This window comes from Gambusia affinis, linkage group LG02 (assembly GCF_019740435.1).
Source record: "Gambusia affinis linkage group LG02, SWU_Gaff_1.0, whole genome shotgun sequence".
Lineage (NCBI taxonomy): Eukaryota > Metazoa > Chordata > Actinopteri > Cyprinodontiformes > Poeciliidae > Gambusia > Gambusia affinis.
The window spans coordinates 24,737,779-24,752,412 of NC_057869.1; the positions used below are offsets into that span (position 1 = coordinate 24,737,779).

General features: G+C 37.7%; 1 protein-coding gene across 2 annotated transcripts in view; it reads left to right on the forward strand.

The window, feature by feature from the left end:
* LOC122847118 (A disintegrin and metalloproteinase with thrombospondin motifs 7) overlaps positions 1–14,634 on the forward strand; it is a 126,698-nt gene that overhangs the window by 61,221 nt on the left and 50,843 nt on the right. For both annotated transcript variants that reach the window (XM_044144499.1, XM_044144489.1), the window contains exons 11-14: positions 5,895–5,987; positions 6,753–6,898; positions 11,627–11,796; positions 12,537–12,670. In XM_044144499.1, the coding sequence (XP_044000434.1) occupies positions 5,895–5,987; positions 6,753–6,898; positions 11,627–11,796; positions 12,537–12,670 (543 nt within the window). The remainder of the gene's footprint in view (positions 1–5,894; positions 5,988–6,752; positions 6,899–11,626; positions 11,797–12,536; positions 12,671–14,634) is intronic.

Consider the following 14,634-nt stretch of genomic DNA (forward strand, 5'->3'; position numbering starts at 1 on the left):
TTATTGTTGTGTCGCTTCCTCAAAGCTCTGCATTTGACATGTTTTCAGTCACAGCAGTGGTAATACATGATTTTTTTATTTTATTATTTTTTTCTGATCGGAGCCTTAGCATTTATAATTCCTGTTTTTTTACAGAAATGAAAAGTGGGAGCTCTTGATCCTCTCTTTTCGCCTATCCATCAAAGTTAATGCGTGGCTTTTCGTCTTCACTACATTTCATAAAGTCATTTGTCCAGATAAGACCTTCAAAGCTTGCTGTGACCTTTCAAATATTGGCTCTCCGATAAAGGCAAGCTGCCTCTGTCATGGTTTTGCTACCCCAAATAAGAAAAATAAATAAATACATTTTTAAAGTTGTACAAGTTGTCCTGACCAAGAAACACAATAATATTGAGTTCTGTCAGGCTGGACATACATCCAGGTGTGGTGTTGTTTTAGAAGAGGTAGGAGTCTCAGAATGTGCATTTCTACAGAGACTGGTGAATAATTACCATTTCAAAGGTTTAAGGCTTATCCAGAATTTCAAGCTTGGACTTTTTTAAGAGCATAACCCCGCCTTTCTATGAGCAACTTTGGCTCCGGGCTCCAGATAATGATGGAAACTAAATTAGTTGATCTGAAGAGAAACATGTAATTTAAGATTAAACCCTATATAGAAAATATATGCTTTTTAATTTCATTAGAGCATTGCATTAAATATTATTTCTCAGAGTTGGTTTTCTAGTTCATTCATAGTGTCAACACATTTTCAAACGGCAATACAGCAAGAATTGAACTTTTTCTGTTTTCTGTTTTGTCCAAAAAATTATATAGTAGTTCTTATGAATTTTTACTTTCTTGGAAGGGGAAAAAAAGACACTAAAGAATGCAGCTTTATATACAAAGAAGTAAGTGGAGAAAAACAGGAATCGCCTCTGAATTTAGCATTTTATGGAAGGAAGATTGAGGTTTCTCAATCCCTCTGACTGCCCACAAATTCAATATTGCAGCCTTTCGAACAGAGAAACTTCTGCTATGAAAAACAGACGTACAACCTGTGTCGGTCTTTCAGCTCTCCATTACATATAATAAAGAGACAAACGTTTATTTTCTCTTGTTGCTAACTTTGTCTCTTTCTCCAGGCTTTTCTAACCTGCAACCAAAACCTGGTTTGGTTTGATTATCTATAAGGACTAAAGAACACAAGATGCTTCACCATCATTACGCAAAACGCATGCACCACATTGTGACATCTCCTCTTAAAAAGAACAGCAAACAGTTGTAATTATCTGTGGCCCTATTTCAGGGCGTTTATGTAAATATACGTAAACAGGATTACGGGGCATTTTGCCCTGTATCCCTGTAGTTTTTTTGTTTTGTGTTTTTTTTATGTTTAAAAAAAAATATCAATTTTCCCCACTTGGATTGTTTGGCTCCAATCAGTACCCAGCATAGAGAAACCCTTTATTTTCAGCTTGTTAAAAAAAATTTCTAAGCCATTGGCTCGGATGTTGCTACCATGACAGAAGATGATTTATACATGCACTTGAATAAGGAGATGATCTGGACTGTTTTCTTTATGTTTGGGCCAGCAATAAATTTCTATAATACAAAATTAAAAATCCCTGCTTTTTAAGTCCATCAAAACCACAACCTCAAGATTCTCCCATTGTTGCTACAATCATTCGCAGAGTTGACCACAGCCACAACAGTGCAGAACTTGCTGTAAACTGGGGTAGAGCTGAACCACACCGACAATTGTTATAGTAAAACTTGACAATGGAGAAATGGTTTAATTTAACTAGGGCACCACATTCAATGTGCATGAAGCACTATTGCCAGTATTTCTGTCAAACATGTACAGGGGTTGAGAAACAGAGATACTGTAAGATCTAGTGGGACTTCCACATCCAGACTGACAAACAGATGATGACAAAACATCCAAACAAGTAGGATGCAAAGGATCTAATAATCCAGGGCAACGGCAATGCTTAAAAGAGGAACAAATAGAAACCTGAGAAATACCAACAGGACAAAGACGTAGCAGGAATATGACATGAAGGCCTCAGCGGTGACGGCGGTTGTGGGACTTTGATAGAACAGATTACAGGAACATATCAATCTAACTGAGTGCAATTGTGGGAAAGGGAACAGAAAAACAACTGCTTTGAGCCCCATTGTTTATTCCTCCATCATAGATGGGAAAAAAAACAAGAAGACTAAATCAATTGCAACTAGGCATGTAGAAGAATACTAATGAAAATGCCATAAATGTTTGGATATTCCTGCTATCTGTCAGAAACAGTGACTCACTCTGACTTTTTGCCAAAAAATATTGTTGAACTTCATATATTTTAGTCTTTCTCAGTGTTAACAGCCAGATCTGTGTTCTTTCAGGAGTACCTGTGTAGCAAAAGTAGGGACACATTAAGCTTCAGGAGTAATGCTTATTGGCACGGGCAGCATTTTGCATCTTGTGAATGTTTGCATTTTGAAGAGGCTCTGCGTATACATGGTGTAAATAGGAGGATGTTATGGAGTGTCAAAAACATTTCTACATGCTTCCAGGAAATGAGAGAAACATGTGTGCCAGGAATTAGTTTAAACAATGACTGAATGTTCCAACCCGGCCTGCATCTTTAAATCGCAGCCTGAGTTTGACGGGGATGCAATATTTTCTACAATAATCCCTCTCTCCACTTTCTAAAAGGTGAGGGTAATGAGAGTTTCTGAAGCTCTCTGACCACCTGACAGGAAGATCTAATGGGATCTACTTGTGCCTTATAGTCACTGTGGATTTGAAAACAGCCTACGGCTTTGTTGCCACCTCTGTATCTATAATTACTTCATCTGGGCCCGACATGGAGCCTCCGACTTCTATGAATCATATGACATGACCTGGATTTTAAACTAATTTAAAACTCTTTCTGCAAGTTAGCCTCAGATCTTTTGTTGCATGTTGTGCTAACTTGTATTAGTCATTGCATAAGCGATTAGAGCTGTCATGGAAAATTAACTTTGACTGAATACCACTGACATTGAGGTAATCTGACTAAAGTCTTCTGTAGGTGGACTCTCTTTGGAGTCTTAAAGCTATACTAAATGTTTTTGGAGATTTTTGTGCCAACATAGCTTCTTCCCAGTAAATCTCAACTCAGTGTCAGTGTTTCTTTAAGCATAAAGCACATAGAGTATTTGGGACGTGAACAGTGGATGTTTTTAACGCCGCACCAATTAAGACTAAGCCCATTTTTCCATGCGCTGTGTAGTAGAGCTTAGCTGTACACTTTTTCTATAAAGTTCATACAGGGCTTCAACAGATTTACAACCGTCTTAAGCAGATGCACTGAAACTTTTTATAAACAAATCCCAGAGTTCCCAACAGAGTCAAGTGTTTTTATGGAGGGGTTGAACAGTTGCTGTGAATTTTAAATATTTTGTTTTGCACAAAAACTGGCTTACGTTCCTCAGAAAAGTTTGAAAAACAGAGAAATTTTAAGCAAGCTTGAATTTGCCTCATTTGCATATGGTCAGTTTGTGTGCTGGGGATTTTTGAAAACATGAAGTGAGGCTCAGATTATGGTTCGAAACCACAGAACAAGTATTGAATGGAAAATATTTTTTGGCATTTTTATTTATAAATTTCTTTGGAGGAATAAAATCTATACGAGCTCTTTGGTGTTCTTGGTGTTGCTATGAAGCTGAATCTCTACGGTATTGCATCAAATATTGATGCAGAGTAAATATTAAGAGCAAATTAAACGGAGCAGTCTTAAAATAAACATGAATAGTAGCAAGCAAAATTAAAATATCACAATTTTTTTTCCAGTAAAGTAACTGGTCTTCTAAAACATAATATCTTGAGCAAAGATCAAGGACTGTATAAAATGTAAATCAATCACCTGTAAAGGTTGTTTTTGTGACCAAACTCAGTTTTACTTTGCCGATTAAGTGCAGCTAATTAACTTCTGGCTGGCAACCATTCATTTGTTGAGTCTCTTCTTATCTCCCTTTAAAAGGAAACCTAATGTCTCAGAGAGCGGCATGTTTAGAAACCTCTACTGTGTTCATTTTAAGAACGAATTGTTTAAAGGCCAACAGCGTGGGAAAAGGAGTACCGTACATTAAGTCCAAGGTTCTTGGTTTAATAGCAACACTTTAGTATGAGAGGTAGTGTAAAGTAAGCACATTTGTGCAAAGTACTTTTTGAATAAACATGAACCTTAAATATTGACCTACGGTAAGAATAACTAACTTTTAATTTTATTTCAAACATCTTTTATCTGTAGAAGGTTTTGCAAATGATGATTTCTTTTTTTTCTTTTTTTGTCCCCTGAATAAACTTCATCACAGGTGAACAATTATCATCTATGCTTGTGTTTTGTTTCAGGGACATAAGGTTTTATAAAACTAGTATTCTTGTTGAAATTCAATACAAAACATATCACCGGTAGTATTGACGGCAGGGGTAACGCTGCTGGGCATAGTCCTTATGTATTGTATGTATATAAATATATATATATATATATATATATATATATATATTTGTATGTATGTATATATTGCGCAATAGTTTGGAAACTGCAGCATTTTTAACTTACTGCAAGACGTGTAAATTTATTTTCTGAGCTATTCTAGCCATCATTTCTTTGTCTTCTGCTCGTCAGAGGTCAGGTCACTGGGGGTAACAAATACAGGAAGGAAAACCAGAAATCCTTCTGCAGATATTTCTAGGGGATCCCAAAGGCAATCTCAGGCCAGTGGGGAAGTTTATCCCTCCATCTTCAGAGGAAGCAATCCACCTTTTTTTAGATTAAGAAGAATGTCATCAGACTTACTTCAGCAGCTACTTCACACTCGGCTCAAAACTTCTCCAGTGCACATGGGAAGCTTGTAGCTTGTCAACAGAACCACGGTGTCTGTGAAAGGCAACAAAAAGAGCCTGAGACTCAAAAACCAAGCTTTGTGATGGACTGGTGACCAGTCCAGGGCGTACCCTGCCCTCTTCAACTCATTTTAAGAATAAGTGGTACAGATGATGGATGGTTCCCAAACCAGGTCCATGTATCACACAAGCAGTAATGTTGGTTTTTATTTCAGTATTCTGCTTCAACAGTTGCTGATGCCATCTGGTTTATTGGCATCTCCATGGTTAAAATATTTATATATTTTTTGCTTCCACTTGCGTGAAACAAATCCTATTTATTACTGATTCATTTCACTCACAAACGTCTTTCCAAACATCTCCAACCTGGTAGTGGGAATATGGTTTGGAGGACTACATGGTGGAAGTGCTAGCAGTATTGCTGCTGACTTTAGTTTTTTGAAGTACACCAAGTATACTAGATATCAGAAACTGTATGGAACCAACTTTTGTTTTTTTGGGTTTTTTTGCAGTTCAGTTGAATAAACAGTGTTAAATTGACATTGAGGCTTTCAAGCTGAAATTTCGAATCCCTTTTTTTCCGTTCCTCGGTTTCTAACGCTGGTCAGCCAAGAGGAAAAGCCCAAACTGTTTCTTCACTGCACATTCTAATCTCATGTGAATATATATATATATATATATATATATATATATATATATATTTGAAGAAAAAGTTTAGATCAACATGACAGAAAAAAAAATCATTTCTATTAGAAGCACTTTTAGTTTATTAAGAGACAACTCTTAATTACTTGTTATAGAATATGGTCAGCCTTAAATAATGGGTGCTTTTAAAAAACAGTTTAGGAGTAACTTTACACCTTGATGAGTTAGCTTGGCTTTTGTGCTTTGATCACATATAGTCACTATAGCTTAATCTAAATTAGTTTTAGATTTATTATGGAAATCTGCAACCCCACAAAGACGTGTTGTCGAGCTAATTAAGCAGCACGTTGTGAAGTGACACATTAATCACTCTCTGCCTTCCTAGGATGTGTGCAGCACTCTGTGGTGCACCGTCGGAACGACCTGCCACTCAAAGCTGGATGGCGCCGTGGATGGAACAAGCTGCGGGGAGGACAAGGTAAATACTCGGATTCATGACTACGAAACAGATCTGAAGGCTTTGCTAGTCAAAAATGTCAATCTTTTATTTCTACAGGGAACTATTCTAGTTCAAAGGATGCTTTGCTCAATCTTTTTTTATTTTATTTTTTTCGAAGTGAGGAGTGTTGCACTGGAAGCTACACTGTGTGAAGATTACAGGAATCCCCAGAGATTTCTTACACATCAGCTGAAAATAATTCTACTTTGACACCTAAAATAAGATTCTTTGACATGTTTGAAATGACCGGTCTCTTTCAACAACATAATACTTGAGATAAATCTTGTCATTCTGTTATTAAACTAAGTCTAAATTAAACGAAATACAATCCCCCTTTAAGCAGAGCAATACTTTGTGTTTCTAGGAAAGCGTTTTATTGGAAGTTTTCTGGATTCCCACCAGAATTGTGCTGAGTATGTTGCTCACGTCCCAGCCTGACATTCCTTGCCACTACAAATTTAGTAAATGAACGCGAGCGATAGCAGCTCTGTCATTTCTCGTCAAAGTCTGCGATTCATCTCAACTTCTGCATTCCTTGTATTTTCTTCTACTTTTTTTTTTCTTATAACTTAAAATAGGGCCAGACAACCTCATCTGTCTCTGGAGTAAAAACCCACCCAGTTCAGACACACGCGGCATGAAAACGAACCCGCACTCATTTCCCAGGAAATTGAAAGTAGATGGGGTAAAATGCAAAGATTATAGAGGTCTGTCTTTCATGTAAACATGGGTTTGTTCCTTCAGTGGTGCATCAATGGGGAGTGCGTGCCGTCAGGCCTCAGGCCGGAGAGTGTTCACGGCGGCTGGGCTTCGTGGAGCGAGTGGTCGGCTTGTTCCAGGACGTGTGGAGCTGGTGTCCAGAGTGCAGAGAGAGACTGTGACAATCCTGTGTGAGTTTGACTGCTTCTGTTTAACTCCGGCAGAGTAATTATTCTCCTCTACAAAATAAAAAATTTAAACTTGTAAAATCTGCTATCTTCACTATTCCACTTGGATTTTCGTTTTTGCTCTGAATCAGATTTAAAACTGTTTTGATGTACCAACACAAAATGATTTGAATCCCTCACATTTCCTACTGTTTGTCACGTTACAGCAGGAAACTTTGTCATTTTTGAGAGACTTTGTGTTCCAAAAAAGGGTTCTTCACATGCAGGCCTTGAGCTCCGGTGTCCTGCAACTATTAGGTGTGTCTCTGGTCCAGCATGACTGAATTACCTCCTCACTAAGCAGTCAAGTTCTCCATAGGTTTGCTCATTAACTGATTATCTGACACGGTGTGTCGAAGCAGAGACAAATCTATAAGTTGTAGGAGACAAGTAAAACAGGAACAAAAGAAAGAAAATATAGTACGGACATGTAATGAGCTCCATCGATTCTTTGTGAAGCCACTTTTATAATTGCAATTGCTTTGTTTGTATGTGCATGTCTCTAATAACTTTGCAGTAATTGTCAACTGGATTTAACCATGAACTTTGACCTGCTCTCATTAAATGCAGTGACATACTTTGACATACTCAAAGATAAAATAATATTCCTTTAATTCAAGTTAAAATGTAACATAATAAGCATCTGGTGATACTAGTAAGAGTATGAAAATACTGTGTATTTTATTAGAGAAATCAAACCTAATGCTCTACTTCATATTTTCTTCACTCTCAGCTTGTAAGTCCCTGGATAGCAGGAGAAATTAAAAATGTAAGAGACGGCAGAGCAACTTGCCCACTAATGAAGGGTGAGAGAGGCTGCGCTCTTATTACTTTCGGTCAAAGAGACGTAACTTCAAAGTTATCCCTCGTCTTATCACCAGAAGGTCCGATAATAGCTGTCCTTGTTAGCGGCTACCAGGGCACATTTTCATGAGGTATACATTATATAACTATGGTGGAGGACGTGAATTGCGGAGGTTGTGGAGCAAAGGATGAGATGTGGAACACACACTCGCACTCTTTGAGATTCAACTGCCTCTGTGTGTGTTTCTTTACAAAGCTGCTGGTCTCACCCTGTAACGCACATCTAATTATGATCAATGACTTGAAGTTATTTCCAACAGAGGGTTCACACATGGCTGGCTTTTGCTAATTGCACTCGACTGCTCCCTGGTCACTAACGCTGAAAGCTGCGGCAACTGAAACAGGATAGCATCAGAAATTAACCAGTTGAACATTAAATTTATACGAAGTTGCAGTGAATCGGCGTGACCGTTGACCTTTGACGCTACTCAGTCAGCACTTCATCAGTACCTGCCCTCCTAAAGACAATCATAATACCTCATTAAAAAAAAAAATTACTTAAATATTCTTACTTTGTGTCAGTGGTTCAAATACCTTAACCAAGAGGTCTTTATCTTTTTCTGAACGCACTCTTCCTTCTCCAATGATCTGTTGAATTCGTTCCTGCTCCATGCTGACTAATTCTTACACAGTCGTATATCCGTAGACAACGAGGAAAAAAAAAGATTTCTTTTACTAATTCATGATTTCCTCTCTGGTCAAATGGTTCTAATATTTTATTCATTTCACTATGATCTTTTAGCCCACCGTCCAGACAAGTCAGTTGTCTGGGTTTAGTAGCTTTTAGGTCTGTCTTTACTGTGACAATGACCTGGATGGAATTGGCCCCAGCCAGTTTCACATCATTTTACATCCTTCTGTGTCATTTATTAGAGAAAAACATATGAAGAGACTGAAACAATCTGCGTTAATTCATAATCATGAACACTCCTCATAATTATAGAACTGGATTCGTTTCTTCAAATGAGATCAGTGATGACTGCATCACTGGAACTGTCAGAGAGACATAACTTCCTTAAACCAAACCGTCTTATTTTAGCGAATCATAAAGCAACAAGATTTTTTTCATGATCTATTTTGTTTTGAGTAGAACAAAATGTAAATAATTGCTGATCTTTGATCTTAAAGCAGTTTTGTCATTTGTATGTTGGACTTTCAATCAATGACTCCCTATAAATTCAACGGTTATTAAAAAGACTAAAGCTGAAGTTGGGTTTTGTTTTTAAATTCTGACTAAGTGTTTTATTTTATACCAATAAGAAGGTTGCCTCTTTTATGATTATGCTTGTAATTCATATGCACGCTTCATCACCTGGCCTTAAAATGTTGGACACAGTTTACCATGGAGCTTTAAGACTCGTCTCAAACCTCAAACCCTATTCATCTGTCAGATGGTGTGACTTGTCCTCTCGCAGGCTGATGGGTTTGAATCTATAAAGACCGTTTCTTCAGGACCGTGTCCAAAGGCAAAGTCCAACCGGTTACAGTCTTTGGTCCGAGGCTTTTTCTCTGTGTGTACCAAAGGCCAGGAAACAACTGGGGAAAGAAAACTTTTAAAAATGCTGCTCCTAACTTCTGCAGCCAATTGCAAACAGATCTAAAGATAGAGATGGTTTCATAGAGCCGTTTTAAAGGGTTCTTGGTGAACAATCTCTGGCTCTAGATGTTTTATGGGATTTGTTTTGATAAAGTCAAATGTTGTATCTACGAGTCTAAAGATTGGAATGGTTTTTATATTGTTCTGCCATTGTGTAGCCCATGACATTTCCTTCAGGATTTTATTTTCCTGGTTTAAAAAAAAGACTAAATGAAAAATTAAATGTCAGAACAGGATAAATCAGAGTTTATGACAGCTGGAAAGCATTTCACTAAATATAAGATCCGCTATACATTAAATTTATAATCATTTTAACTTGTAAGGTAAACCTAGATATTAATAATGTAGATGCTGAAGAAATACTATTGTTGTGTAATAAATAAAACCACAGAAGTTTTATGGAGAAATTAAATACAGACTCACCCTTGTGTGTTGATTTACAGTCGCAGTGAAGTTGTTTCACCTTGACAGATTATTTACTGTGAACCCTTTGGAGAGGTGTTGAAGGTTGGATGTACGTATGCAGGGAATGCTGAGGAGTCACACTCCCGTTTATCAGTCCTCCATCTTGTCGAAGAATGCCATTAAGCATCCTCTAAGTTTTTCAGCTCGTACTTCTGTTCTTCTGCAAGTGAGATTGGTTGATTGATGGAGGTCCTCAGTGATGGCAGTGACTCTGTTGATGCAGCTTCAGTTTTAGCTCTTTCCCCCGGGGATGAAGGTGGGACACTAGGGATTCTACAATCCAAAATGGCGGCTTTAATCCGTGTGCATTCCAGCTCAATCAGATAGTGGGATTATGAGAAAAATCCTACAATGGATCAGTTTTGCCATAAAGGGAGGCCAAGTCCAATCCTGGAGATTGGCCAAGTCCAAGTGGGACTTGATTTTGGATGTATTTCAGCTCCAACACACCAATAATCTAATTAATACCTCATTAGAAGGACTGAATGTTGCGCTGATGAGGTAATTCATGCAAGAGTTGCGCGAGCTCTTTAGAACTGGACTTGGCCAACCCAGCTGTTGGGTTTTCCTTAACCAAGTTGCACCAAAGGATCCTCACAAAGGCCAATGGTAAGCCCAGCTGGTCATTTCCGCTGGGCTTACAAAGTTGACAATGATTGGGAACAAATTTTGGGTTACCAGGTTTTATAACCCAAGAGTTGAACAATGCAGTTCCATAGATCCGTAGTGTATTGATTGTATTTTACTCGTTTGGTCATATCTGTGTGGTTCATTATGTTACCTGTGCCTTCATGTCCTGAGATGAAACGCAATAAGATACAAAAATGGTTTGGTTACTTTTGGTTTCTTTCTCGTCATCACTGCTTATTGCAGATGGAAAACTGTTTTTGTCACAGCTCATCACAAGGCTCGGTTCTGTTCATTCGGATGTCATTTAAGACCATTTTGCCTGTTTTTGAAGCCAACATTGAGAGTTCAAAGTTTTTAACAAATTTTGTAGATCTATCTTGGACAAAAGGTGTTTGTTTGAAAGGTGAACAAGATGTCAATGGATGCGACTAATAAAATTTGAAATGTCCTATGTTTCCCTGAGACATTAAAAATTTACTATTGTTGTAGATCTCAGTTTTTATTTGGTCTGCTGCAAAAAAGAAAGAAAAAATATTTCAAAAGAAACATACTGGAATAAAGCCAAAGCTCTCTCCAAAAACAGCTGCTTTTTTAAAAGCTAATTTATTACACTGGCATGTAAGCAAATTCAGCTGTTTTCTGAGATATTTAAAACAAATAGTGACACATTTGTCACATTCTGTCATTTCTCAAACTCCCCTGTTTAATCATTGGTAACAGGCAGAAGACTCTCTGGACAACAGAGAACTATGTGCTGAAAATAGTTGTGAATGCCAAGCAGAATAAGTGATTCAGCTTCCCCGTCTCCACCTGTGAAGGTCTGACATGCCACATATTGTGGAGATTTCCATTTTAGTTGCCTTAGGCATATGTCTCACTTGTCAGAGTTGACTTCCAACCCCAATACTAAAAAAAGTGCAGATCTTTTCTACTTGTATAATGGAATGTAGGAAAAGTCCTGTCTTAAAATACCACCGGTAATTTCCTCTAATAAGGGTGTTTGGTCATTTACAATCATAATTTTCTGCATTTTCTTGCATGCTGATCTGACATTTTATAATGCCTGCATTCTAAATTGCGCAGATCTAACTCCTTGTCAAAACATCAATATGAACACATCTTTAAATTTCCCACAGTCCAAAGCACAGAGGAAACTACTGTCTGGGAGAGCGGCGGCGGTACAGGCTGTGTAACACCACACCGTGTCAAGCTGATTGGCCTTCCTTCAGAAATATTCAGTGTACTCACTTCAACACGTTGCCCTACAAGGGCAAGTTCTACAAGTGGGAGGCAGTTACCAACAAAGGTGAGTTCGTCCAATGAAAGGTATGCTCTTTCACTTTTCCTCCTTCTATTTTTAAAAAGACACAAACTGGTGTTGCTATCTTTTGGCTGCCATTGTCTTTCATAACAAGCTTGTGTTCGAATGGTTTGTGCCTGTTTTGTGCATTGGATAATTAAGGTTGGTTATTGATTAGCTTTTTTTTCCCCCGCTTATGCCTAAAACAAAGGCCTTATCCTTGTCGAAAACTTCTATTCATTATTTATTCAAGATCATTGTCTCCGGTGTCCCTAAGTCTGATTTTATTTATTGGATTAAATGAACGAAATGTGGGCCTGAAAAAAACATAATCTAATATTTTCTACTGCATAAGTTCAGTTTTAACCTGGTGTCCCAAACTGTGATTATTTCCAAAAAATAAAATGCTTTGCTGAAAAGCCTCACATGAACATATTTGTTAACCTGTTTACACATTTCCGAATAAATATTTTATAGATGTAAATATAATTTTCTTACTTTCTATTCTCCAGTGCCTGCAGGATTTTTATTCTGTAAGCAAAACACAACATAAGAAATGTGAAACTTTGTCTAAACTGCCTCAATAAATCATTGTAATTTGAGGGATGTGCATAAGACGGTTATCATTGGAAACATTTTCTTTTATTTTTTTTACCTTGTTAGCAATACCTCCATCTTAACTCACCTAGAATATGTTTGCAATGCCCCTGTATTTCTTGTGTTTGGCTCTTTTTTCCCCCTGACAGTTAACCCCTGTGAACTTCACTGCCGGCCCTTCAATGAAAACTTCTCAGAGAAAATGCGAGACGCCGTCGCTGATGGGACTCCGTGTTACGAAGGCAACAAAAGTAGAGACATGTGCATCAATGGCGTTTGTCAGGTATCGATGAACCACATGTTCTAAACTCCACTTTGGTTTCATTTGTTTCTCTGCTTTGGGTATGGATGGATATGAGATGGTAGAGTTTTGATAACCTTGAGTAAAAATATAGTGGGGGGGATTTCACAGTATTTGCAGAAAAAGAAAGCAAAAAAGTGTACTATGTTTAACACAAATCAGCGATTATTATGTTGTTGCCCGTAACATTTATCAATTAATTTTAATATATAGAGTAAAGCAGCATCTACAATAAATACCATCCAAATATCCCAAATCTCTCTGTGTCCTTGCTAGGATGACGTCTGTAGTCTTGTGCCTGACAGAAACTATGTTTCTAGATGCCAGCCTGGAGTTTCCATGGCATAACTCTCATTTCTTGTTCCGATCAGAAATATTTCAAAAGCAGCAAATTTGTCTTTTTAGTAATAAACAGAAGAGAGTACCAGCCTTCTGTCAATCAGCAGAGTGCAGCAGACTGGGGAAAGTTATTGCTTTACTGTCAGCACCATTCAGCAATCCTGTACTTTCTGTTGCATTTCTCTTGCAAAAGACTTGTAATACTAGGAGAAATAGTTTTTTTTAAAAGAGCATATTTGTAATATACTGAAATATTAGATTCACAAAGATGTTGCTATAAGGTTTTACTTATTCTGAAATTCTAAATTGACCATTAACACCAGTTTGCATCACTATTTCTACTTTTTCCAGTTGTGTTTTACCAAGCAGTCCAGCATTAAACTTCTTATCTTGCCTTGGTTGTTTTCATTGTGACCTTAACCTTAATGTTGCATTCATATTGATACGGGAGCTACATAAAGTGTCTGTCCAATGGCTGCTGCTTGGCGATTAGTTTTCCTTACTGACTGATCGCTTTAGCCCAACCCCAGCTGCATTTGTTGAACCTTACTTGCTTAGATTTAGCTTTCAGCATCTCCTTTGCTCGACAGAATCGCAACATTAATTATGCAGGCCTTTAATTTAACCCTCACCTCGTTTTCTCTGCGGCCACATGCGGCGTATTTGACATTCCGCGTGACGATGAGCATGCTGATAGGAGAATGAGCCGCCGTTATCCGTCTAGATAGGTGAGAGCGCAACATGGTGTTTTCACCCCGGGCTAAAATGCCAGCCGCTGATAGACGATGTTTGTATGCTGAGTGGACACCAGTCAGACCTGGCGTTTTGACATTTAGTGACATTTTTTGTCACTCACCCAAATACTCTCTGACTTGCCTGCTTTAGTAACGGAAAAGTCACTGCGATATTAAAGAATGATCTTTATTGTGTGCGTCGTTTATTCCTCCTTTACGTTGTTTGACTGAGATCAGTGTCTCCAAACCAATGAGACTCTTAACTTTTATTCTGTTGTGGAAAAATAAGACTGCAACATTCCTAAGGCAGTTTTAGGATAACCTGTTTTCTTCTACTTTAATCATCAACTTCACAGCTTCTTTTTTGTTAAAAGTGCCCATTTTACAGCTTTATTCATTTATTTCTGAGTTGCGTTTATTAATTATTAAAAATGTGTTGGAGATAAAACAAACAGTTCAGCATACTCCAGGCAGCGTCTGCATTTGCAATTTAGTTGCATGACGTGTATCTGTTTTTGTTTTTCTTAGCGATGTTAAAGGGTTGAATCAGGAAAAAAGTTTGAAAACTTTTTGTTGCCGTTTTTCTAAAATGCCATGTTGACCTGCCGCTGTTATTTATTCATATACAGATAAGGAGGTTTAAACAAGTCCGACATTTTGAACAAAAAAAGAAAAAAAATCGAATTAAAGCGCTTCAGAAATACTTTTTTGCTGGTTTTCCCACATCAAAAACAACCTGATCGACTAATTTAAAAGCTTCTTAGTTTCATTATCTTTGCTTCACCTGGAATGGTGTGAAACCAGCATGAACACATCCGCACTGTATTAAAATAATATTTTGCTCGTATAATTTAATTTAATGAACTGACGTCT